Source organism: Trichosurus vulpecula, chromosome 9, assembly GCF_011100635.1.
Source record: "Trichosurus vulpecula isolate mTriVul1 chromosome 9, mTriVul1.pri, whole genome shotgun sequence".
NCBI classification, from domain to species: Eukaryota; Metazoa; Chordata; class Mammalia; order Diprotodontia; family Phalangeridae; genus Trichosurus; species Trichosurus vulpecula.
The window spans coordinates 31,772,694-31,799,612 of record NC_050581.1 but is presented as its reverse complement, the minus strand read 5'-3'; the positions used below and the strand labels follow the sequence as shown (position 1 = coordinate 31,799,612).

At 36.6% G+C, this 26,919-nt stretch overlaps 1 protein-coding gene across 1 annotated transcript in view; it reads left to right on the top strand.

Annotated features, from left to right (window-relative positions):
- The window catches only part of TMC1 (transmembrane channel like 1), a 160,538-nt gene that overhangs the window by 76,508 nt on the left and 57,111 nt on the right, over positions 1-26,919 (top strand). Inside the window, 3 exon segments of the mRNA XM_036739525.1 lie at positions 4,598-4,704; positions 8,510-8,608; positions 24,412-24,554. Coding sequence (XP_036595420.1) covers positions 4,598-4,704; positions 8,510-8,608; positions 24,412-24,554 — 349 coding nt within the window.

Genomic DNA, 26,919 nt, shown 5'->3' with positions numbered 1-26,919 from the left:
TTTTGTGCATTTGAAAAAAGGCTTCAATAACCCTTTTTTCTTTCTTCTTGTTTTGATAATATTATCACTGGTTCCCCCTCCCACCAATTCATCTCTCTGTAAAAAAAGAAAAAGAAAAACCAGTCTTGTAACAAATAAAAATAATCAAGCAAAACAAATCTGCACAATTGCCAATATCATATTTGTTACTGAATATCTTCCCCTGCCCGCCTCAAACCTGTTCTTGTAACAATGATTAAAAAAGAAAAGAAAAAAATTAGCAAAATAAGCAACACATCCACCCTGTCTGACAGTGTATTCAATATTCCACACCCATACTCCCTTGCTTCTGTATTCACATATCCTCAAGATTTATCTAGCAATAAGTCTGATCATTATAATTACACATTCAATTTTGCTTTCCTTTCAGTTGGTCCTATGGCAAGGGTTGACAAGTGGATAGCATCAAGGGTCTTCAGCAAGCTGGTCAGGAAAGTATTATTAATATAGTGCAACCCTGTATGTAGCCTTGGACTCTGTACTTCTTTAGGACAGTCAAAGTTCTCCATTGGTATCCTTCATGCCAGAGAAATCAAGGAAAGCCTATATAACCTGTAGAGTGGATATCCTATGGCAAAACGCTCCAGTATCTTTGCCAAAAAACAAACAAACAAACAAACCCCAAATAGGGTCATGAAGAGTTGGACATGACTGAAACAACTGAGCAACAATAACATATTTATCCTTCCTAATTTCAAAGAAAACTGCAGTATTTTGATGGATCACCTTCCACCTATGTAAATCTCAACATATATACTCAAACTGCGTGATTCTTTTCTGTCTTTAGACATACAATTATGATCATAAATTGCACCACGAATTTAGACTCCTCCAAGGAAAATCACAATATATGATTTATAGTGCTTTTCCCTTTCAGGGTCTCAGTTTCCTTCCTCATCAGTAAAATGTGGAGGTTGGTCTAGTCGATCCTTAAGGTTAAAGCTTGAAAATATGATTTGCTCTGGGGTAACTTGAGTCCTCAAGGAGATTATTTTATTCAGCTTGGGACCACTTAATACATTCTCTTTACTTATTCTTGGAGGAGAACCTTGCACAAAAGTATTTTGTTTCTAGGTAAGAATTTGTTGACCCTGGATAACCGTAGCAGTGAGCAGGCTCACTTATAGTCCATTGCATTCAATAAAACATGGAGTGACCTGAGCCATGAGGCATCCTTAGCTGATTAAGTGCCCACTGGGTCCTTATCAGAGAAAATAGATAACCTGGTAATGAAAAGATATGAAATCATTGGGAGCCAACTAAATGATCAAATGTCAAAAGAGGAGCAGAGCTGCTCTAGTATTAAAGTTATCTCAGATAATGCGTCTGGTTACAGTGGTTTGTCATATTTATCAAAACCAGATGCTATTAGATTTTCTTTTTTACTTCTTACACTTCCATGACATAAGATACAGATGTACCTTTCTTAAATTATGCTCTGGTGATTTCTCAAGCAGGAATACAATTATGATCATAAATTGGACCATGAATTTAGAGCTACTGATCACTGATCAGTATTCCTACTCTATCAGCCTATTATATCCTATCCTATCCTATCCTTTTTTTTTTGGAGGATGGAGATACAATTGTGAGATGGAGATACAACTTCTATGGAAACTTCCTCCTTTGATGCAAATAGCCATACTCTCTGTAATTAACAGTTTTAGAAAGTTGCCCGGGAGGTCTTGAGAGGTTAAATGACTTACTCGCCCGTATTTCCCCAGAAGCAGGACTTAAACCCAACTCTTTCTCAATCTAAGACTGGTCTGCTATCCACCTTCCCATACTGGCTTGCTCTTCATTAACCCTTCAAACCCCTTTCTGGTAAAAAAAAAAATAAAAAATTTTAAAAGGCATCTTTGTGTTATTAAAATAAGTGCAGATTATTAAAAGAGTGTCCTAAACTTCCTGTAGAGGGAATTAGGCATGATATCAATATAGGCAATGAAATTTCCTTTGCCTACACTAACTTTTAGGGTCAAGGTACAAGAAAGATATGAACATGGTGATGTACGATGGGACAGAAAAAAGCACTTTATGTAAGTTGTAGCTGGTTGGGACCATCATATTTCTGGTGTTCTAGAATGTAAGCTTCTCGAGGACAATAAATGTTTCTTATTCTTATTATTAATATTGTTTTATTATTATTATTATTAGCTTCCTTAGTGCCTAGGCACTTAATTTTATTGAATCAAATTGAACTATTTAATTTTATTAAATACCCTAGAGAGAAACTAACATCTATATTCTTCTTTAACTTATGGTATTTATCACAGAACCACTTGCCTCTATAAAGCTAAAAAATTTCTAATTTCTTCTCCTTATTGTTGTTATTTCTCTTCTTCTTCCTCATCTTTTTTTGGGGGGCGGTGCTAATATGAGTTTCAGTAGGCTGTCTCATTCCTTTCACTTAGCCATAATATTAAATAAAGAAAGAGAACTTTCCATGACCCAAAAGTCCTAGATGAATGTAAAAGTTACTGGAAAATTTCATCCTCTCCCACACAGCTGCTGAAAAATAATGCCTGTGGACACATGAACTTGGCAGGCGGAATTAGAGTTAGTGGTTCTCTGGGATGAAGGCATTGTATAACTGTGAGAAGAAATGCTTAGCTTTGAATAGTAACAAACTGGCAACAACAGCATGAGCGACAAAGTAGAGCACAGCTTTCCCTTGTTTGAAGTACAACACCCACTCTGCTGTTACTCCTGCAATTTGCCCTGGCAGGAACATTTGCAGGTTGGATACCCAAAGGGGTGACTGATATCTCAATTAATCCTGTGCGTGTTACTCTCCACATTCTATAGTTCTAAAGCCCTCACTCGTGTGCTTCCCAATAACAATCAATCAATGGACTCAATCAGCTTTTAGCAAAGGCATTTACTAAGAAAATACGAGAACAGTCGGTTCAAAGTATTCCCCTTCAAAACCCATGGCTCACTCTTAGGAAAATATACACGGCACCCATGGGATGAATGGGCTCATGTGAAGAGTATAATTAGTAGTGAGATAGACATGTAGGGACCATGTGTAGCAAAAAATGGGTAATTCATAACTCCTGGTACTGCTTAAAATTCCCTTCTTTCATTCCAGCTTTCCTTGGACTAGGTTGCTCATACAGGCTCTGAGGATCAATTCTTTCCTTAAGTTCAAAACTGGCACTTCTTTCAATCTTGAGCGGTTATGTTCCTTGAAGCTGCCACCTTCTTTCAGTGACTCTCTGAATTTATTTGTCCTTTAGGTGTCTTTCAACTCCTAGTGTAGACAATTTCCTTGTTAACAGCCACTGAACTCTGACAATACCTCAGATGTGTCCTTGAAGGCCTTCCAGGCTTTTTGGATCTTTCAAAATTCAAACTTATTTCTTGTCTTACAGAGAGATAGATAGGTAGATAGATAGGTAGATAGGTAGATGGATAGATAGATAGATAGATAGATAGATAGATAGATAGATAGATAGAGGTATAGATACATGCATTTTCCCTGTCTCCTATGCCCAGAATGCTCTACCTCCTCAATACTGACTGGTGACCTCTCAGGCTTCTTTTGAGTCCCAACTAAGATCTTACCTTCTATAGGAAATCTCTCCACACTGTTCTTAATTCCAGTGCCTTCCTACTTTTAATTATTTCCTATTTATCCTATATGTAGCTCACTTTGTATATATTTGTTTCCAGGTTTCTCCCCCATTAGATTGTAAGCTTTTTGAGGGTATAGACTGTCTTTTGTCTCTTTTGTTATGCTGAGTACAGTGTCTGGCACAGAGTAGGGGCTTAATAAATGTCTATTAATTAATTGATATATTAGCATGCTTGTTTACCTAAGATCAGGAAAGAATAAATACAAAGAGATGGAAGATGCAAAGGCTGTGCAGGGGAATGGGGCCAACTACCCCCTCAATCAAACTTTATGTAGGCAGCTTAAAACAGTCCTGCCTTACTGACTTACCAGGAAGGAAAAGAGGGAGCCAGAGCTATGTGTTGCACCTCTTGCATACATCACCATGTTGGGCAGTAGGTAGAGAGACAGCCTTGGAGCCAGGAAAACCTGGATTTAGATGGTTCCTCTGGCACATATTGGCTATGTAACACCGGGCAAATTACTCATATTCTCACAATTCTTGAGAGCTCTCTGAAACTAGAAGTTTCAGATAAGATACTCACTTGCTTAGGTAAAAAGAGTTTCTCACCCAAGAGTTTGCTATACCAGTAAAATCATAGGTCTAATTCCTATCCATAAATGACTCATCAGCCAGTGATGGAATTCTTCGTTTTTCCACAGTATTAAATCCTTTGGTGATAAGTCATACGTGCCTAGCAGTAGGCTCACACAAGTTCCACAAGGTGGAATAGAACTAGGCAGGGAATATCTGCACAAGCAGTTTAAAGGGTTGGTTGCCAAATATTCTTTCCACTCACACCTATGAACACGGGAAGAGTGCTGGCTTTGGAGTCAGAGAACAGATGTGATATTTTGAGCTAAAATGTTATAACTTTGTCTTGGCATGGTAAGAAAAATAAGATTTTTTTTCTGATTCTTTTTTTCCCTTTTCTATAGGCCAGTTTGGGTCATCAGTTGCCTCTTACTTTCATTTCTTGCGGTGGATGTATGGAGTGAATATGGTTCTCTTTGTACTCACATTTAGCCTTATCATGTTACCTGAGGTGAGACTATGATTACTAATTTGGAAATCACATTAAGTAAGTTTCTCACTAGACCATTAGCTCTCAAAAGGAATTTTCTTTTATCCTTAAGGAAGAATTAGATGATTGCCAGGTAATATAGAGATGTCAAAATACTTTGGGCATTTGGACAAGTTTGCCTTAGGGATCTGCTTACTAATGACCTCAAGAATATATGTTTCTGATTTTGAAAAGAAGAGTGGCTTATTGTGTTTCTATTTTCCTAGAGAAAATCCGTTGAAGAAATCAGACACACAGAAGGTGGGGTTGGGGGGAAGTCATACTTAAGCTGAGCACAAGTCTAGAAGTAGGGCAGGAAAGGAGATAGACTGGGGAGGAAAGTGAATAAGCTGGGCTAATGTGAGGAGGAAAGCAGGGCAAGTTCAGAGTATGAGACAAAATGCGGTGTCTGCATAAATTTGACTAGAACTAATTGTCTAATGATTATCCAAAGATGCATGACTCACTTCATAGGAGAAGAAAAGTGATAGTATATAATATTTTCAAAATATTTTGCTTAGTACAAACATTTCTTCAACTTAGATAGACAAATATTTATTGAATGCCTATGGTCTATAAGAAATTTGCTATATCTCAAAATGATGGAACATTTTACACCCCACTTCCTGTAGCCAGGGATCATTGTTCAGTTGTATGAACTAGTTTGGGTAAAAATTATATCTTACATTTCAATAATAGCTTTAACTTTATAGAACAATTTCACCCTTATGATCTTATTTGATCCTCATCATAACCCTCAAAAGTAAGATAGGAATTATCTTTATTTAACAAATGAAGAAGCTAAATCACTGGGAGGATAATGGACTTGCCCTCAAGGAGCTTGTATTTGGCCAGGTGAGAAAGCTTAGTAATAATCTAGAAGGCAGGTGAGAATTGGAACTAGGGTGGTTGCTAAGTGATGAGAAACGCACATACACACACGTATATACACACATGCACACGTGCACACACACACACACACAAATAAAATCCTGTGAAATGACAAAACTTGACAACAGATTGGACAGGTAGGGTGAGTCCAAGTGAGGAGGAAAGAACAACACTTAGATTGAAAACCTGAGAAATTGGGAGGATGGTAATACCTTCATAAACAAGAAATTTCAGAAAAGCTAAGAATCATAGGATCATAAATGTAGAGCTGAAAGGAACCTTAGAGACCATTGAATCCAACTTCCTCATTTTACAGATAAGGAAACTGAATACTAGAGAGATCAAAGGACTACAGGTGGGGATATAATTAACGAGTTCTATTTTGGCCATGTTGAGTTTGCATAGGACATCTAGTTTGAAATGGATATGTAGGATTTTATCTCAGAAGAGAAACTAGGGCTGGATATATGTTTGGGAATCATCTTTATAGAGATGATAACTTAGTTCTTAGATGTTGATGAGATCATCAAAGTAGAGAAGAGAAAGAAAAAGGTCCAGACTAAGAAGGAATAGTCAAACAGGTAGGAAGACAACAATGTTATGAAAACCCAGAGAAGAGAGAATATCCAGAAGTTGACCAATCGTGTCTGATATTCCAGAGAGGTCAAGAAGAATGAAAATTTAGAAAATTGCCATTAAATTTGGTAATTGAGAAATTGTTAACAAATTTGCAGAGAACAGATTCATTTGAATGATGAAGTCAGAAGTCAGTACATTCGGGTTTAGAAGACTGAGAAGAAAAGTGGAGGCAACCAGTATATAGATGACTTTTTCAAAGAATTTAAAGAAAGGAAAGAGAGATATGAACTGATAGCTAGCTAGTGATAGCTAGTTAGCTAGTGCAGAATGAAATTTGTAGTGGACCAATCAGCATAATTTTCTGACTTCTTCCAGTTCCATTTAGCAGTGTATGAATAGGAGCAAAGGAGGCAGATGAAAGCAGTAATTTAGGTTTGGACATACCATGACATATCTTGATAAGCAGTAAGAAAGAAGGAAGGAAGAGAGAGGGATTTATTTAGTACCAACTATATTCCAGGCACTGTGCTAAGCATTTTACAAATATTATCTCATTTGATCCACATGACAACCCTGTAAGATGGGTGCTATTTCTATTCCTGTTTTTAGTCAAAGAAATTGAGGCAGATAGAAGTTAAGTGACTTGCCTAGGACCATAGCTAGTAAGTGTCTGAGGCCATATTTGAACTCAAGTCTTCCTGACTTGAGGCCCAGTGTGCCACCTAGTTGCCTCTATAATCTCCAATAGGACTGGGGTGCACGGGATTAGAATAGAGGATAGTATAAAGTTCAGCTTAAGAAAGGTTTCAGTTTGGGAAGGTGGGAGAGAATTGTCAATGAAGTGGTCATGGTCTGAGAAATTGTTGGGGGTTTAAAAGGATTTGGAGCTTGCAGTGAGAATTAAGAAGAGGGTGAGAGGTTAAAAGACACAGAAAAAGAGAGAATGATAAAAGATTGTGATCAGATAAAGAAATTTCAGAGTACATGAATATGGAGGTGAAATATTTGTGGAATATAGCAATATCAAGGATAAGACCATCTCCGTATGTAGTTGAGGTGGAGTGGAGGAATAGGTCCTGGGAACTGAGCAGAGTAAGAACCTAGGAAGTTAAGGTACTTAAGAGGACATCAATATGCATGTTGAAGTCCCCTAGAATGAGGGTGGGAGTGGGGTAAAGACAGACAGTCAGACATTAAACTTATTGAGAAAGGAGGGAGAACATCCAGTATATTAGTAGATAATGGCCACCAGGATTTGTACTGGATGATAAATTTGTACAAGTTGAACCTCAGAAGGAAAGGTTGCTGAGTTATGGTAGTAGAGGGAGAGTCTGGAAGTGGCAATGAGGAGCCAGAAATATTCCAACTTCACAAATATGACCAGTGACTTGGGGCATATTAGAAAAAGTGTAGTCAGGGCTGAAAATGGTGGTTGGAAAGCAGTTTCAGTTCATCAGGAGGGAGTCAGTCTCAGTGAATGCCAGAAAGTAGATGGAAAGAGTGAGAAAGGAAAATGTTTTAGATTCAAGGAAGTTCATTAAGTTATGGAGCAGGTGTTCCAAAGGGTCAATCAGATCTAGAGGGGGCTCTGTGGAAATATTTATAATATAATATTTATCAAGTACATTGCAAAACTTAAAGTGCTATACATAAATGCTGGCTATTATTCAAATTCAAGGCTCTACCACTTATGACCTGTATGACCTTTGACAGGTTATTTATCCTCTCTGGACCTGAGTTTCCTCATCTGTAAAATGAAAGACTAGATGACCTCTAGGGTTAGTTCCCATTCTAAATCTATGACTGTTTATGATCTCACTTTCTCCTACGGTAATAGTTCAGCATCTTCCTGGAACAGGGGCTCTTAAATTTTGTTGTGTGTCTTCTCCCTGCAGGAGTCTGATGATGCCTTCTTAAAATTATGTTTTTAAGTTCATAAAATAATAGGATTACAAAAGAAACCAGTTATATTGAATTATAGTTCTCAAAATATTTTTTAAACTAATTTCATGGACTCCTGGTTAAGAACTGCTACCCTAAAGTCTGATATAAATTAAAATGAACTTTGCAGTTATTTTGAGAACACAGTATACTACATTATGGCCAGAAGGCAGAGTCATTTCTGACAGCCTTAAAAATTAGAAACTGCCTCTCCATTAAAAATATTGGGATCATGCAAATTATTCTTTTTAGTGCTTCAAACACTTAACAAGTGGTTTTCAAATAAATGAAAGAATACATCTTGAAAAAATAAATGAGGGTTGTCTATGTTTCTTACGTCATGTCACTAATTACTGTTTCAAAATCTGTTATACAGGCATTATGGGGTTTGCCATATGGAAGTTTACCTAGGAAAACAGTCCCAAGAGCTGAAGAAGCAACTTCCCAGAACTTTGGTGTGCTATATGACTTCAACGTAAGTGTCTTTCCAGAGAACCATTGCTCTAAAGTCCAGAATGAACCCAAACCTTTGGGGCTCCAGGGACATAGTTTCCAGACTATACTCAATGTTTTAGAAGCAAAGTCTCATTCCACTGTATTGGAAATGGGTAACAATCTATTGGAAATCCAATCCAGTTTTGAGAATTTTCTTAGCTATGGTGGAGTAATTCCAAATCTAGCCAGCTGTGAGAGCAATTTTTTTTTTGAGCAAAACTGTGGCTGAAACTTGAGGTAGGTAGTGAAGTAAGTACACAATGAACCCATACTTGGAGTTTAAAGAAAACAAACAACCCTTTATCATAGATTGTAAACTCCTTGAGGGCATGGATCAATCATCTCTTATCTTCTTTAGGGCATTGTAGGCACCTGAATGTCTCACGTTTTTTAAAGTCGACAAAGTGAAAAAAGAGTCATTTTGATTTATTTTGATTTTCCCTGAGAGTTTACAAATGTGCTTTTTTTGGCAAGGATGGTTGAAATTCTGCTGCTTGTCTAGCAGAACCAAAACTTTCAGACTTGAAAAAAGAACCACCCTTCCTTCCTCAATGTATGGACTTCAAGAGTTCTTTATCCTCCCTGGACAATAATAGTACTTGTTGATGGTAGGAATATTTTAATTATTCCACTGCTTATGTCTACTTACTGAGACTATTTCATGAATTGGACTTAAACCTTTGGTAATGCAACAGGAACCACACCTTATTTTAAAATTACATCTAGAGCAGAGATGCTTGAAGTGTTGTAAAAGGGTTGTGGTGTGAGATCTAGTCATCTCCTGGAATCTTTGGAAGGCAGCTTAAAGAAGGTACACAATAAAGGGACAGGTCTTAAAAAGAACAGGAAATAAAGAAAGGAGAAAGCAAAGAGTACTTATGTCGAGAACTGTTCATATATTTAGCCTGGATGCTGTGCTTTTTTTCAATGTGTACCGTCTTCCCCACTAGGTTATTAACTCATCCGTGGCCATGAGTACTATCTTCTAGTTCTTCTTATATCACACAATGTGATATACAATGTAATATACCTGAGTAAAGCCTCAATAAATTTTGTTAACCAACTTTTTGAGGGAAGGAGGGGGACATAGATTTGGAACCAGAAGAGAACTCAGGAGACTCCCTCAGAGGTTTTTAGTGATTTGCATGAGTCTCATAAATAGTGGATGAAGTCCTAGAGCTGAAATCTGGAAGAACTCAGTTCATATCTTTCCTCAGAGACATTGTAGCTGTGTGACCTTAAACAAGTCGATTAACCTCTTCCAACCTCACCTCATCTGCAAAATAGGTATTACAGCCACAACAGAGTTGTTAGGATCAAATGAGATAATATGTGTAAAGACCTTTGAAAACCTTCAAGCAATATGGAAAAATTTATTATTAACATCTATATAGTAAGTGACAAGATCTTATGCTTTTATGTTATATTGTTTCTCTAATCTTCTGAAAGCTAAATAATGGCTAATACAAGAAACCATTGGCTCTGAAGGAAGGAAGACAGTAGCAGACTGATTTGAACAGTGATACAAGCACACTTTCACAGAGAGATTCCAAGTTTCTAGAGAGATTCCTCGTGTATAGGATGAAAGACCCTCGCCAATTAAAAAGTTAATAAGGAGCCATCTCAGGGCGGGAACAGAAATAAATTTTATTCAATTCTCAAGAATAGGGCATCCCCTACCAGAACAGATCTAGCAAGGGAGGCCCTTTACAAGGGGCAAAGCACCAATAATTATACCTAAGGCAAGAGAATTCCCGCCCACCTCTGACCCTTCTCACCATTGGCTGGAAGGCGGGCTTACAATTTGAGCACGAAAGCTAGATAAAGAACCGGGAAATTGAGACGCAGAAACTTCAATTCTCATTCCCTTAGTTAATGATTACAACTGAGGTGACATCTATAAATCTAAAGAAGGAGAATAGGATAAGGGGAAGGGGAGACCCTCTCCATTCTTCTACAGTACTTTTACGGTAAAGAAAAACAGGTCACTGTGACCCTATTCTTACCGAGCAAATCTTTAAACCAGAACCAGAAGAAAGAACAAAAAGTTTCAGGGTAAACTTTCCCACAGGCTGAGCCATCAGACTCTCATGGCCTCAGAATTTTCCATTTCCCTATTTCCCTATTTCTTGATTTTTAAACATTTCTTAGTATAGATATAGATATATATTCATACATATCTTCCCTGTGAAGTCTTCACATTTTATTTACCTTACACACTAATTTCTGAAAACAGAAAATAATCAGTCAGAGGGGTAGCTAGGGCAGGGTGATTAGAACTTAAAACCAGGTCACAACATCTAGAGTGTGCTGATGATACTTGTTCAGTAGCAGTAAATAAACATTGTGGGGTTTTTTGATGTGTTTAACAGATAGTTAGCAGGAATGTGTTAAAAATATGAATTTGCCTTTTGGCCTGAAACTCCTCCCCAGCCTGATCTGCCATATTCTAACTACTCTTTCAACCTTGATTTTATTTAATTTTAAAACTTAATTTGAGGGCATGTGTCAGGCTCTTGCCCTGGGGGTGTTTTGTGATGCTTTCCTTGGGCACTGAAATTTCTACTGATAGTTCCAATCAAAGCATAGAATGAGCACAATAACCTTATGAGACCAGTATTTCCAAGCAGGACATGAAGGTAGACTTTCATTTTTTTTAAATCTTGTTTCTCTTCTTTGTCCCCTTTCCATCTCTTTTCATTCTCCCCTTCTTTCTTTTCCTTTTTCCCTCCTATCAATTCTGTATATCAGATTTTACCTGTGCATATTGCTTGGCCCCACTTGGACCACTTGGAGCTGAAGAGGTTGTCATTGACTGGGAGAGAACCCTAGAGAAGGAATGAATTCACAAGAGCATGAAAATGTGACAGAGAAAGGAGAAATAGGAATAGGGCCCACCTGTCAACCATAAGGGGAGAGTATTAAAAATAAAAAGACAAAACTTTTTGTAGGAGGACATCATTGGTAAAAAGAATGCACACTCAAATGTCTTTCTTATATTTAATTTTCCAAACCAAACACACAAAGATATAGAAATACACACACAAATTTATAAATGTACACACAAACACATACACACACACATATGTATACCCTTACCTAAGGATTGACATTCAATTTTATGGAAAGGTTCAGCATGCAAATGTGAAAATGCTTGACAAGACATCTGTCACATTTCATCTCTCCATAGTGTTTTAGGAGGAAACAAAAAATCAAGGAAACATACTGTGCTTGATCCGGTAGTAGGATGTAGTGTTCTCATTTAACAGGTGTAGAAATAGAAGTTCAGACTTCATAGATGAGTTATGATGGAACAACTGGAAAGGAATAGAGCAAGGCAAGGGAATTTGTTCTTAGGTTCTATTTCTGTATCATACCCATTATTATGTCCCCAGTGGAACCTTGCATGTAGTAGGTGCTTAATAATTGCATGTTGAATTATCTGAATAGTAAACTCTGAGGATGGTGGCCACATGAAGGAAGGAATTTCTGTCTCTCTCTTACAGTGGCACATCACCTGTTTTGGGAGTTTGTTTTTTAAATCATCCTAAATTGTTGTCTAGCCATATTTCTCTCTTCACATACTTAGGTAATTGATTCTTTGAACCCAAGGGTAGAACTTTGTATCTAACCCTATGGTCACTTTTTGGTTCCTGATTACATGCCCCTTGGCCAGGAAGCTTACCAACAAATATTCATCTACAGAACTCTCAGAGTAAATCTGTGACAGCTTTCTTCATCATTTGTCAGAATCCATCACCATGATTTCTCTTTTGAAGAACTCCGAATCTGTTCTCTGTAGCAGTAGCAATTAACTACCTGGGACTGATAGACAGGTATCTTCACATGCAATATAGAAGAAAATGAGAAAGGGCTGTAGACCATTGCTTCTCCAAGTATTACTTGGCAATTTGCTGCCAAACTCTCATATTCATGCACAATCTGACTTTGACTATTTATTACCAGTTGTTGTCCCTGGCCCATATATATATTTCATGACAAACTTACTTAGAAACATATGTGGCCCATAACCTGTAGTGGGGTTGTTTTTTGTTTGTCAAGATGCCATGTGGAAGAGTTTTGCATGCTGTTATTGTTTTTCATTGCAGGTGAGGAAACCACAGGCTTTTTTTGCTTAATTTATTTTATTTTAATTTATGAAATAAAACAAGCATTTCCATAACATAGTACAATAAAAAAGATGATTGCACATGAAACTGCAAATCTACTATTCAAAACTTGCTATTCCTTTCAAATATAAACAAAATTATCATGTGCATTTAATTTTTTCCACTTTTTATCTTCCCTCCTCCTCCCCACCTCTGCCAGCCCTAGAGATGGCTACAATTCAACACAAATATATATGCATGTGTGTGTGTGTGTGTGTGTGTGTGTGTGTGTGTGTGTGTGTGAAATTATTCTATTCATACTTCTATTTATCAGTTCTTTCTCTGGATGCAGATAACATCATTCTTCTTATGTCTTTATAGTTAATTTGGGTATTTGTAATAGACAAAATAACCTTCACTCAGTCATTCTTAAAACAATATTGCTCTTACTGTATAAAATGTTCTCTTGGTTCTACTCATTTCACTTTTCATTATTTTGTGCAAGTCTTTCCATGTTCTTCTAAAATCATTGAACTCATCATTTTTTATAGCACAGTAGATTCCATCACAATCATATACCACAACTTCTTTAGCCATTCCCCAATTGATGGGCATCCCTGCAATTTCCGTTTCTTTGCCACCACAGAGAGGGATGCTATAAACATTTTAGAATATATAGGTTCTTTTCCTTTTCCCCTAATTATCTTTGGAAATAGACCAAGTAGTGGTATTGCTATAGTTTAATAACTCTTTGGGCATAATTCCAGATTGCCCTCCAAAACAGTTGAATCAGTTCAAAATTCCACCAACAATGAATTATTGTCCCAATTTTTCCACATCCCCTCCAACATTTGTCATTTTACACTTCTATCATTTTAGCCAATCTGGTAGGTATAAAATGATATCTCAAGTTTAGTATAATTTACATTTAACCAATCAATAATGATTTAGTGGATTTTTTCATATGACTATAAATTGTTTTGATTTCTTCATTGGAAAACTGCCTGTTCATATCCTTTGACCATTTATCAATTTTGGAATGACTCATATTCTTATAGATGTAACAAAGTTGTTTATATATTTTAGATATAAGATCTTTATCTGATAAACTGTCTATAAATCTCCCCCCTCCTCAATTTTCTGCTTTCCTTCTGATCTTGGCTATGTTTGTTTTATTTGTACAAAACTTTTTAATTTAATGTAACCAAAATGATCCATTTTACACCTAACTTTGCTCTCTATCTCTTGTTTATTCATAGATTAGTTTCCTATCCCTAAGTCTGATGAGTAATATGTTCCATGTTCTTCTAGTTTTCTTGTAAAAATCTCTCTTTATATCTAAGACATAAATCCATTTTGACCTTATGGTAAATGGTGTGAGATATTTTGACCTTGGAAAATGGTGTGAATAGGTCTATGCCTAGTTCCTGCCATTCTGCTCTTAAGTTTTCTCAACAATTTTTTTAACCAAATAATGAATTTTTATCCCAAAATCTTCAGTATTTACCCTTCTCAAATACAAGGTTATTATGTTTACTTGCTGCTGTAAATTGTGTGTCTACTTTATTCCATTGATCTACCTTTCTATTTCTTAGCCAGTACCAGATAGTTTTGATAATTACTGCCTTATAATATAGTTTAAGATCCAGTACTGCTAAGCCTCCTTCCTTTATACTTTTTTTCATTTTTTCCTTTGATATTCTTGACTTTTTGTTTTTCCAAATGAATTTTGTTATTATTCTTTTAATTCAGTAAAATAATTTTTGGGTAATTTAATTGGGATGGCATTGAATATTATAAATTAATTTGAGTAAACTTATCATTTTTATTATATTGGTCCTGCCTACTGTAACGGTAAAGTAAATTTGAAGATCTTCCCCGTTCATTAATAGGCCCATGTGACCTGCTCATATCCCAGGAAGCCTAAGTCACATGTGGTGGGAGGAGCTTGTTGAATGAAAAGAATAGGAAAAGGTAGAGCAGGAAATGCTCAGAGCAGTTAGAGCTGAGGGAGAGGACAGATGCAGCTCTGAGCTAGCTGTGCTGTGAGCGTGTTTGTGGGAAGGCTAATGGGATGGTGAGGCTCCATGCTGTGATATTGTATATTAAGTTACTTGCTGTTATGATAAAGTTGACTTACTGGTTATGGGATTTGGTCCTCTGGTGTCCGAATAAATGTTTTACTTCTTCTACCTTCTATATGGAGAGTCTCTCATATTTTGTGATACGGAGTTGCATAGGCATATTCACAACTATTGTTTATTGCCTTGCTGATACACCTACCCATACACAATATTTCTCCAAGTATTTAAATCTGATTTTATTTGTATAAATTTTTTTTTGTAATTTTGTTTATATAGTTCCTGGGTTTGTTTTTGCAGATACACTCCCAGGTATTTTATATTGTCTAGAGTTAATTTAAATAGGGCATTTTTAAAAAATTCATCATGCAGAGTTTTTTTGTTATATATAGGAATGTTCATGATTTGTGTGGATTTACTTTATATCTTGCTACATTGCTAAAATTATTAATTGTTTCAAATAACTTTTTAGCTGAGTCTTTGAGATTTTCCTAGTATAACATGATATCATCTGCAGAAAGAGATAGTTTTACCACCTCATTCCTTATTCTTATTCCTTCAATTTATTTTTCTCTTCTTATTACTATTGCTAGGATTTCCAATAAAATGTTGAATAATATTGGTGACAGTGGGCATCCCTGTGTCATACCTGATCTTAGTAGGAGGGCCTCTGATGGTTTTAGACAAATGCTTTTTATCAATTTAAGGAAAATTCCTTTTATACCAATACTTTCAGGTTTTTTTTAATAGAAATGAGCGTTGAACTTTATCAAAAGATTTTTTTGCATCTATTGATATAATCATATGATTTTTTTAAAAAAACATTTGTTATTGATGTGATCAATTATGGTAATAGTTTTCCTTATGGTAAACCATCCTTGCATTCCTGATATAAATCTCACTTAATCATAATGTATAATCTTTGTAATATATTGTTGTAATCTTTTAGCTAGTATTTTATTTAGAATTTTTGCATCCATATTCATTAATGAAATTGGTCTATAATTTTCTTTCTCTGTTTTTACTCTTCCTCATTTAGTTATAAGTATCATATTTGTTTCATAAAAGGACTTCGGTAGAATCCCTTTTTTACCTACTATTCCAAATAATTTATTTAATATTGGAATTTGTTGATCCTCAAATGTTTGATAGAATTCACTTGTAAATCTATCTGGTCCTGGTGTTTTTCTCTTAGGCAGCTCATTTATGGCCTGTTCAATTTGTTTTTCCAGAATAGGTATCTTTAGATATTCTATCCCCTCGTCTGTAATTTATATTTCTTAAAATATTCTTCCATTTCACTTAAACTGTTAAATTTATTGACATATAATTGGACAAAATAACTCCTTAAAATTGCTTTAATTTCATCTTCATCAATGACATACTCTTTTGATTTTTAATACTAGTGATTTGGTTTTCTTTTCTCTCTTTTTAAACCAAATTAACCAATTGTTTATCTATTTTTTAAAATAAAACTGACACCTAGTTTTATTTATTAATTCAATGGGGTTTTTTTACTTTCACTTTTATTTATCTCACCTTTAAAATTTAGGATTTCCAATTTAATGCTTAATTGGGAGATTTTATTAGTTCTTTTTTAAGTTTTTTTAATTACATACCCAATTCATTAGTCTACTCTTTCTCTATTTTATTGATGGAAACATTTAGATATATGTTTTCCCCTAATCACTGCTTTTGCTGTTTCCCATAGGTTTTGATATGTTGTCTCATTATTGTCATTCTCTTTAATGAAATTACTAATTTTTTCTATGATTTGTTCTTTAACCCAGTCATTCTTTAAGATTAGGTTATTTAATCTCCAATTAGTTTTTAATCTATGTTTCCTTGGTCCCTTATTAAATATAATTTTTACCACAGTACAATCTGAAAAGGATACTTTTAATATTTCTACTTTTCTGGTTTTAACTATACAGTTTTTATGTACTAATACATGGTCAGTCTTTGTAAAGGTACCATGAAGCAATGAGAAAAAGTGTATTCCTTTCTTTTTCTATTCAAATCTCTCCAGATATTTATCATATCTAGTTTACCTAAAATTCTATTCATTTCTTAGCTTCTTTCTTATTTATTTTTTGGTTAGATTTATCTAGTTCTGAGAGGGGAAGATTAAAGTGTCCTACTATTATAGTACTACTATCTATTGCCACTGGTAATTTATTTTACTTTTCTATTAAAAATTTTGATGCTATAGTATTTAGTGCATACAGGTTCATTATTGATATTACTTCATTGTCTGTGGTACCTTTTATCAAAATGTACTTACCTTATCTCTTTTAATTAAATCTTTTTTTAGCCATAGTTTTGTCTGAGATTATAATTACCACTCCCGCCTCTTTTGTATCAGCTGAACCATAATAAATTATACTCCAACCTTTCATTTTTACTCTGTGTGTATCTCTCATTTTTATATATGTTTCTTGTAAACTACATATTCTGGGATTCTGATTTTTAATCTATTCTGCTATCCATTACTGTTTTATGGGTAAGTTCATTCCATTCACATTCAAAGTTATAATTACTATTGTAACCAGAATGGCCTTTGTTTTCTTTGAGTGACTCAATTTATCTCAGTGAGCTTTACTAGGTGCTAAGCCCCAGGCCCAAACCCCATTAGGTGTTAACGTAATCCATGTGGATATGAACCTCTCAGGGTCCTAAGGGGAGGGGCCAACTCAAGAACCAATCATCAGAGCCTGAGCTCTGATGATTCAGATGATATTTGATGATGACTGAAGCCCTGTAAGAAGGGAGGACAGAGCCATTTGTGCGGGGCTCTGGAGATGGTGTTGATGAGGAGACTCCGGGCAGCTGTAGCTAAGGAGCCCTCCAGCTTGTAAACCCAGATGTTGAAACTTTGTTGAACTCTGGTAACTATCTGTTGGGACTTGAATCAGAAAAAGTCTGTTGATGTTTGTAATTTGTTTGCATTCATTTTGTTTTGAAGTTCAGGGTGCTGGCTTTTTCCCCTGAACTAACTGAATGATATTTGAATGCTGAATTAGAAGTAAGCTTGTAAACCCCTTCACCTTGCTTCCCTTGCTTAAGCAGGTCAGAAGAACCTGTGCTGTTGGCAGCTTTCTGGGTGCTGGCTGTGGGTGAATCTTATACCCCCACAGAAGCTGCTAGCCAGATTGTTAAAACAACTATTTGTGAATTTCCCTTCATTTTTACTATTTTCCTTCTCAGTCTCACTTGTTACCTTATCTTCTCTCTCTTATTCCTTATTTGGCCCACTCTCTAAAAGTCCCACTATTATCTACTCACCTGACCCTCCTAATCCTAATCTGTACATCTTTCTAAAAGTCCCTCCCCTCCCCTATGCCCCAGGTTTTTCACCTTTCTAAAATTTCAGACTTCTAAGCCACTTCAAATATATATGTTTTTCCCTTTTAAATCCCAATGAGAGTAAGGTTCCAATATTACCAGACTTCCACCCCCACCTACTTCCTCTGTATTAGTTCTTCCTTTCACACCCCATTTTTATGAGGTAATTTCTCCTTTTAAATTTTTCCTATTCAATTTTGTTTCACCTCACCATACACAACTCAGCCAAAGCTTTCCCTATTTTTCTTTTGTTAGAATGGTCAAACATTCTGATGTGTAGGTCATTGTGGGAAGTAAGGTGATATCGAATGTTTCTGCCTTGATCTTGTGGACCCCCTTCTGGTCTATTAAAATTGTATAAATGAAGCTGAAATAAATCCAGGTAGCTAACCACCTTCAGTAATGTGTATGTATGTGTATACATAGGTATATACATAGATGTATAACAGCATTTGTATGTCACTTTAAGGATTGAAAAGCATTTCACAAATATTATTTCATTTTCTATTCATAAAAACCCTGAGAAGTAGGTGCCATTATTAGCCCTATTTTGCAGATGAGGAAACCAAGGCAGAAATTAAGGAACTTGTTCAGGTCTCACAGCTAGTAAATGTCTGATGCTGGATTTGAACTCAGGCCTACCTGACTCGAGGCACAATACTCTATTCACCATTCCATCAATCAGCCATTCCACTGAACACAGGATCATAGATTTAGAGCTGGATAGGACATTAAAGGTCATCTAATCCATTCCTTCATTTTACAGAAGAGGAAACTGAGTCTCTGAGAGGTGAATTGACTTGCCAAATGGACACAGTGTAATAACGATGTTGCTAGCAGCTGCTGTGGAGGTGTAAGACCGACTGCACCAGCACACAGGAGGGCTGCTGACACAAGTTCTTTGATCTGCTTTTCTAAGGAAAGCAACTTTAAGGAGTTAACAATCTCACTTTAATTAAACATACATATCATTCACTTAGTTTGGGGGGGGGGGGGGTGGAAAGCCAGGACTCTGAACTTCAGAGCAAATACAAACAGAAATTACAAACAGAGACAATATAAACAGATCAACATTTCTGTCTAACAAAATCACAATATACGTAGTTACCAGAGAAGCAGCAAGATCTGAGTTTTTCAAAGCCAGAGCGGGGGTTGTGTGTGGGGTGGGGGGAGGTCCTTAACAGCAGCTACCCAGAGTCTTGTCACCAACACTCTTTCAATGCATGTGCCCCCAAAGGCAAAATGCCAACCTCATGTCTTATATACACATCTCAGGGTCAAGGGGTGTCACAGCCATGCGACTCAAGCCCACGTGACCTAAATGCTTCTTCAGGGTTAAACAGTGTCACAACCATGCCACTCAGACTCATGTGAACTAGGCCTTCCCTTGGCAGAAGCAGGTCATCAAAGATTCCCAAGTCAGTCAGATTCCTTAGTGCTGAGAAGGACTCCAAAACAAAGAAAACAAAAAGTTCACTTTGCTTGCCATTACATTTGAAAGGCAAGACTCATCAAAGGTACTTGATTACCTCAGCATTCTAAAAGAGAAAGCAAAAAAGGCCCACTCCAATTACCATAACACACAGATAGTAAATGTATTAATGAAAGATGTGATGAAATCTTTTTCTCCCAACATTCATTTTCTTTTCTTTTGTTTTTTAGAGGGGGGAAGGCAGGGCAATTCAGGTTAAATGACTTACCCAAGGTCACACAGCTAGTAAGTACGTCAAGTGTCTGAGGCCAGATCTGAACTCAGGTCCTCCTGACTCCAGGGCTGGTGCTCTCCTCACTGCACCACCTAGCTGCCCCATTCATTTTCTTAATTAAGTTAAACATTTACCTTAAAATATCTTTACACTAATTTGTTAACAAACCCTTGTTTTCATAGGTAGTACGAAGATAAACATGAACTCAGACTCTGTCTAATTCATACTATTGATTATTCAAAAAGGATGAATTGCAATACAAAGGAAAAACATTTTTAAAAGACTTGTAACTATCACTACCTTCATAAAGGGGGAGAGGGATTTACTTTCATGTTCTAATTGGGCCACGTTATGAAAGCCATCATGGCAGTCCTATAAATTAACCGAAGTGGAGTTTTATAAAGGTCTGGCTGACTCTATACTGTTTGTCCGCTATCTAAGGACCAGCCTAGCTAAGGTTGAAGAGGTAACCAAGTTAATTTCAGAGTGATGGATTTTTTGCCCCAACATTACTCAGGAAGACCATTTACCAAGGTTTGGTAAGGGATTTTAATCTGTGTTGGTGGCTGGTACATTCATCCAGAGAAAATAACAGATCTTTGAAGTATTGAAATAAGAAATTCTCCCCAGAGGTGGTCACTTGAGGATAGTTACATTTAGTTAGCTAGACTATGAATGATTCTTCTTAGAGAAATTATGATTAACAGTATTACTTTAAACTTGATGTTTAAAACCAATAACAATTAGCCAATAATGTAATCAAGCATGAGGTACAACTCTAGAAGAAAAATCTGTATTTAAATAATGTATATCCTAATTAGATATGGAAGGAGGCTCCATAAATATTATACTGTACATCTTAGCAACATAAATTTTAAAAATATATATATTTAGGGGGGGCTGGGGGTGGAGTAGATAGAGCACTGGTACTGTAGTCAAGAGAAAATGAGTTCAAATCTGGCTTTAGGCACTTAGTTGTACAACTCTGGGCAAGTCACTTAGCCTCAATTGTCTCCAATAAACACACAGACACAAACACACACACACACACATACACACACACACACACACACATACACACACACATGCTTACTTTGGGTCCTCTTCTGAATCTATCTGAAACTCTGTTGCCTTTCACTCAGTTTTCTTTTCTTCAAAACGTAATTGTAATCTATGTATACACTTCTCTGGTAATATTGAGTTTACTTTCCATCATTCACAAGTCTTTCCATATTTCCTTTTTCTTCAAATTTATTGTTCTTTAAATTTCTGTAATTTTCCATTGTGTTGAATAACATAGCCCCATGAATGAATCTTCCTGAAATTTGTGATGGCCTACTGGGAAAGTCTAGAGAGTTTGGGTAACAGTTACCTTCACGCATATAGAGTTTGTGAAACTGCTTGATTCAGTGTGATATGGTTTTTATTTGTCCATATGTATTTTTGTACACAATATACAGCTTTGCCAATGTCATTAGCTACCAACCTCCCTCAGATTTTGAATCCTTTTCAAACTGTAAAAGTAACTTGACTTTTATGTGAATTTAGAGTAAACTGAATGGTTTCTGAATTGTTTTAGGCTCAATCTGTCATAATTTAATTCAACTCATTTTAGAACTCTTTTTTTTTAAATTGTCCTTAGTTGAAGTACAGATTTTCTACATGGTATAATTTGAAGGGTACTGGGAAAAAATTCCTATAAAATATCAGTTATTATTGTTACTGATCTTATGAAGGTTTTTTTGATAAAAGAGCATAGTCATAACATAAAAGCCTGCTTGAGAGAGAGAAGAAAATTGTGGTAGTCACTGAAAATATGTTTAAGGTAGAGCCTTTGACTAGGGTGGGGACACTGATACTTTTACCCAGGGCACTGACCTTTAGAGGGTGTAAAATTTAACACACACATTCTCTCATCAGCTTAAAAATAATTGAGCTTAGCATTTCATAAAAAAATTGAAACAATGGAAAAATCACTCCAGAGTCAAAGGGCCTGGGTTCAACTCATACCTGTGATGCTTACTACCTATGTGACCTTGGGCAAGGCACTTAAACTCACTGGGTTTCAGTTTCCTTATCTGTAAAATGAGGTTGGACTGGATGGTCTCTGGGGCCCCTTCTAGGTCTACATGTATGATCTTATGGTACTATGATAAATAATTAAAATGGAAGTTATAACCCATCTGTGAGCCACTATGGTAACCAATTACATCTCCATGAATTTCCCTGAGATTGTCCTTGCCTTTGGCCTACAACATTTGCTCTTACCCTTAAAAAGTTAAAACTTTCTGATAATCTTCTTTTCAGCTTCCTGGAGAGCAAAGGTTTTAATCTTTTTTGGTGTTATGGACACCTTTAGAAATTTCGCTGAAGCCTGTGAACTTTGCAGGGTTGGAGGGGAAATTCTTAAGCACATCAAATAAAATACATAGGACTACAAAGGTTATCAATTATATCAAAATGCAGTTATCAAGATATTTTCTAAGAAACAAATTTATAGACCTCCAGGTCAAGAACCTCCGCTCATAGCTTCCACTTTGTCTTATGACTATTTTCAATACCTACATGGCATTAGATTTAAGTTCTAACAGTGAGAGAAGGAAAGAAAACAGTGGTGGTAATGGCAGCAGTTTATGGAAAGTGATGTATTCTAGTCTGTTTAAACAAATCAGGGTTGGCCTGAGGCAAAATTGCAAAAGGAAGTAAATTTATCTTCAGCGTTCCTAACCTTTGGGTTTATTTTCCTTATTTTTCCACATGTGCCCTCTTCTTCTCCCCCATACTAAGTGGCTAGGGATGTTTAGCCTAGAATAGAGAAGACTCGGTTGGGGGCAGAGAAAGACATGACAGCTTTCTTCAAGTATTGGAAGGATTTTCATGGTCAAGGAGGATTACGTTTGTTCTTCTTGGACACAGAAAATAGAAATAGAAGCAATGAGTAAAAGTTATAAGGAGGCATATTAAGCTTGATGTGATAAAAAGGAAACTTCTAACAGAGTTAACCTAAAGTGGAATGAGATGCCTCAGGAGGTTCCTCTTCACAAAACAAGAGGTATTTAAGTAAAAGTTGGATAGATATTCATCAGGTATTCTAGTCTGGGTAGAGACTGTGTGTGTGTGTGTGTGTATGTGTGTGTGTGTGTGTGCTTGCGTGCATGCGTGCGTGCGTGCATGTGTGTTTAAAGAAATTAAATGAAATATTTTTGAGAAATAAGCACTGGAATTTGGTAGTGTTTTGAATGCAGGAAGCATTACAAATGATTCTGAGTTTTGATACTAGGAATATAGGAGGGTAGTCATGTCTCCCAAAATGCCAGCTGATTTGGGTAGTGGGAAAAGCTCTGTACTGTCCTTTGCTCATGCCACTATATTTCTTCAAATGTCTTAATCCTGGCTTGCCAAATTGTAAGTTCAATGGAAGATGAGGATCATTTCTGATTCACTTTTTAAAAAATCCTCCTCAGTCCAGCATCTTGCACAAAAAAAAAAATTTTGACTAATTGGATGAATTAATGATGAAAATTGAATTGGAAGAAATGTTAATATGTTCACTTTCATATCTTGAGGAAGAGAAAAAATGAAAGATGCTCTCAAATGTCACCCATCCTGCTTGAGGCTGAAGTAATATAGTCAATGTGCCTTAGTGAGAACATACAAGTCACACCTAGGACTCTAGGTGACTAGCTAGGAGACTAGGAATGCGGTTGTCGACTTGGAGGAAGTGTTTTCATCTTTCAATTACAGTACTGTACTTCTGCTCATGGACAAATGCTTAAAAGGACCTTCTACATAAAGCCTTTCCAGATCCTGACCAGCTGTAGTGCTTATTGTTGCTGTTACTGTTCAACCATTTCAGTTGTGTCGGACTCTTTTTGACCCCATTTGGGGTTTTCTTAGCAAAGATACAGGAGTGTTTTGTCATTTCCTTCTCCAGCTCATTTTACACATGAGGAAACTGAGGCAAACAGGGTTAAGAGACTTGGCCAGGGTCACATAACTAGTAAGTGTTTGAGGCCAGGTTTAAACTCAGGTCTCCTTCAGGCCTCATGCTCTCTCCATTGCACCACCATTATCTTCTCTTTATATATTAATATGTGCACGTGCTGTGTCTACCAACAGAATGTGAGTTCCTTTGAGGACAGGAATTCTTTCATTTCTGTCTTCTTAACCCCAATACCTAGCAGAGTGCCTGGCATATAGTAGGCCTCAGTAAGTGTTTGTTGATCGATAGCTTGATCGATCAAGGTAACAGTGCTATGGGAACGGTCTCATGTCAGGACAGTGGCATCTATTCTCAGCAGAGCAGGTCTCTGCCTGGAAAAGCAACAACAGCAGTAACAAACCTTGCATCTGCTTAGAAATGCTTAAATTTTGAATACATCAATGTTGCCAATCAGCCAGGCAGCCAAACTTTTCATCCTCTAAAGAAAAACAATTGCTTTCGTGCCCAGAGTCATAACCCAAGTTTGAAAATGAATGTTTTGTTGTTCTCTTTTGCATTTAATGATATTCCTTTCAGGCCTCTTTATCCTTGGGTTTTAGGGTATGGCACAATATTCTGTCCTCTTTTACGGCTATTACGACAATAAACGGACAATTGGAGCCATGAATTTCAGGATGCCTCTCTCCTACTTTCTGGTGGGAATCATGTGCATTGGATACAGCTTCCTGATTGTCATCAGAACGTAAGTTCCATCTGTCCTCGGGGAAGGAAAAAATGATCACTGTAACCAAAAAAAGAAGGGGGGTAGGCAAGGGAACAATTTGAGAACTGGGTAAAATTACTGTGTTGTTTTATGTCCAGAGAACACTCAAATGAGAGGAGATGATATACAGTTTTAATATCAGGACCAATGTGAGATTGATACTGCTCCAATATGGTACACAAGGTCTTTGTATCACTTCTCTTCACTTGAATTGATAGCTGGCCACTTAGACTGCTAGCTTGAGCAATTTTTAACCAATACGTTAGCCTTTTAGTACTTTAGAGATACCTCTGAATTCTAAATTCTAAAGGGAATTGCTCAGCATGTGCTCAGAAAACAGCTGTTGACCCTTCTTTATCTACTCAGAGACACTTGAGTTCAGTCCTTCTTGCTCATTTTAAGAAATCTGAAGCTTCTGTTCTTATTTTTTTAAAGTAGGATATTCATTCAACCGACCATTTCAGCAATATACGATAATAGAAAAACAAATGTGGTCTCCAAAGAGACCACCAGAATCAGAAGTATAATAGTGCATTCTCTTAGAAAAGGATGCCTTTTATCATAGGGAAGGATTTCAGTTGGGAACAAGATTAAGTTTGGTTTTTTCTGCCTTGCACAAAATACATTTTTCAGTAATAGGCTTAGGAATATTGGAAGAAAATTAGGGCATCTATATAGGGTTGTAGGCTCTTATCTCAGTTTGGAGTTGTTTAGTCAATCAGTTGTATTTGACTCTTTGTGACCCCATTTGGGGTTTTCTTGGCAAAGCTACTGGAGCAGTTTGCCATTTCCTTCTCCAGCTCATTTTACTGATGAAGAACTAAGGCAAAGAGGGTTAAGTGACTTGCCCCAGATCACACAGCTAGTAAGTTTCTGAGGCCAGATTTGAATTTAGGTCCTTCTGACTGCAGGGCTGGCATTCTACCCTCTACCACCTAGCTGTCCCTCTTGTCCCAGATGCACTTGAGAGTTGCAGGTACAAACACCTACCTGCAGTGTACCAAATCCCTTGCCAGGATTTGCTGACTTATCTTTTTGATTAGCACAGAGTTTCTTCACAACTAGCTTTCAGGGGCTTCCAGATGTTCCAGGAGGACAAAGTATATGGAACAACATGTGAGGTGTTTGCCTAAATTGTCTAGATATATCCACTTCACTGAAGTCAGGATTAACTTTAATTTTTTAAGTGTTGGTTTGATTTTTAACTTCCTGGCTAACGAGGTGTGGGCTGTTTGTCCTTTACCATTTTTCTGTGACCTTCAGTCGCTGGGAAAAAGCTTCAGACGGTAGCAATGTAGGCTTGATTGTTTTATTGACTACTCTGAGACTTAACAGAGGTAGTATCTATTGCATAATTTTAAAAGAAAGCTTTGTAGAAGTTGTATGCTTTTAAAGTGACAAATAAGATCGTGTAACTGATTACTTGGTGGCTATGTAGCCAACCATACATTCAGTTTTAGCTTTGACAAAATCCATCAATTTTACCATTTCCCCATACCCATTAAAACTGATCAGCTATATTGAAACATCCTAACTGACTTGACTCTTTTTTTAAAAAAATATTTTTTTTTACTCTTTTGGTTTTGATAATCCAAACTGGTTTGACTCTTTTTCTTGTGGACTAAGCTCCTAATAGCTTGCTCACTGGATTGGCTCATGGCTGGAACCAATTGGCAGGAGTACTATTGCAAATACAAGAGCTACAGTAAATTACGCTGAGGGCAGCTCTTTGTAAACAGAATTAACATCGACATATCTGCTCCTGTTTTACTCTATACTTACACATGAGTATCTACAAGCTCCACAAGTTACTTGGAAATGAGGAAGCTTGGCCGTCAAATCAGCCACCTTCAGGAATTCTAGGGATTTATCCACAAAATAATTAAAAAGTTCCCTAAAACATGTTGTTTATTGCCAGAACCCCAAAAGGGTTTTGCCTCCAAACCTTTGATTTGATGATTTACACTTAGGGGAATGAACATCCCTTTGAAAGTTCAGGTTCTAGCCCTGGCTCTTCCACTAGATAACTTCTGAAAAATTCTGTCTTACTCTCCCTTTGGTAAAACCTTTTGCTATCAATATCACAAGGCTTTTGGGAAGGCAAAATTGGAAAACTACTAATTGCGAAACATTTTAAGCCTTTAGGAATGAGGACTCTATCCAATTATAAGACAATATGATTACATTTCTAAGAGAGAGGAGTAATTTGGGAGTGGATATAGGAGACAGGTCAAAGATACTCAGCTCCACCCCTTCCAGTAGTAAAACTTTAGGGTCATCTGTATGGTTCTGAAAAATGTTACCAGAGGCACGATACGATTTGAGATTGATTTACTCAACTCAA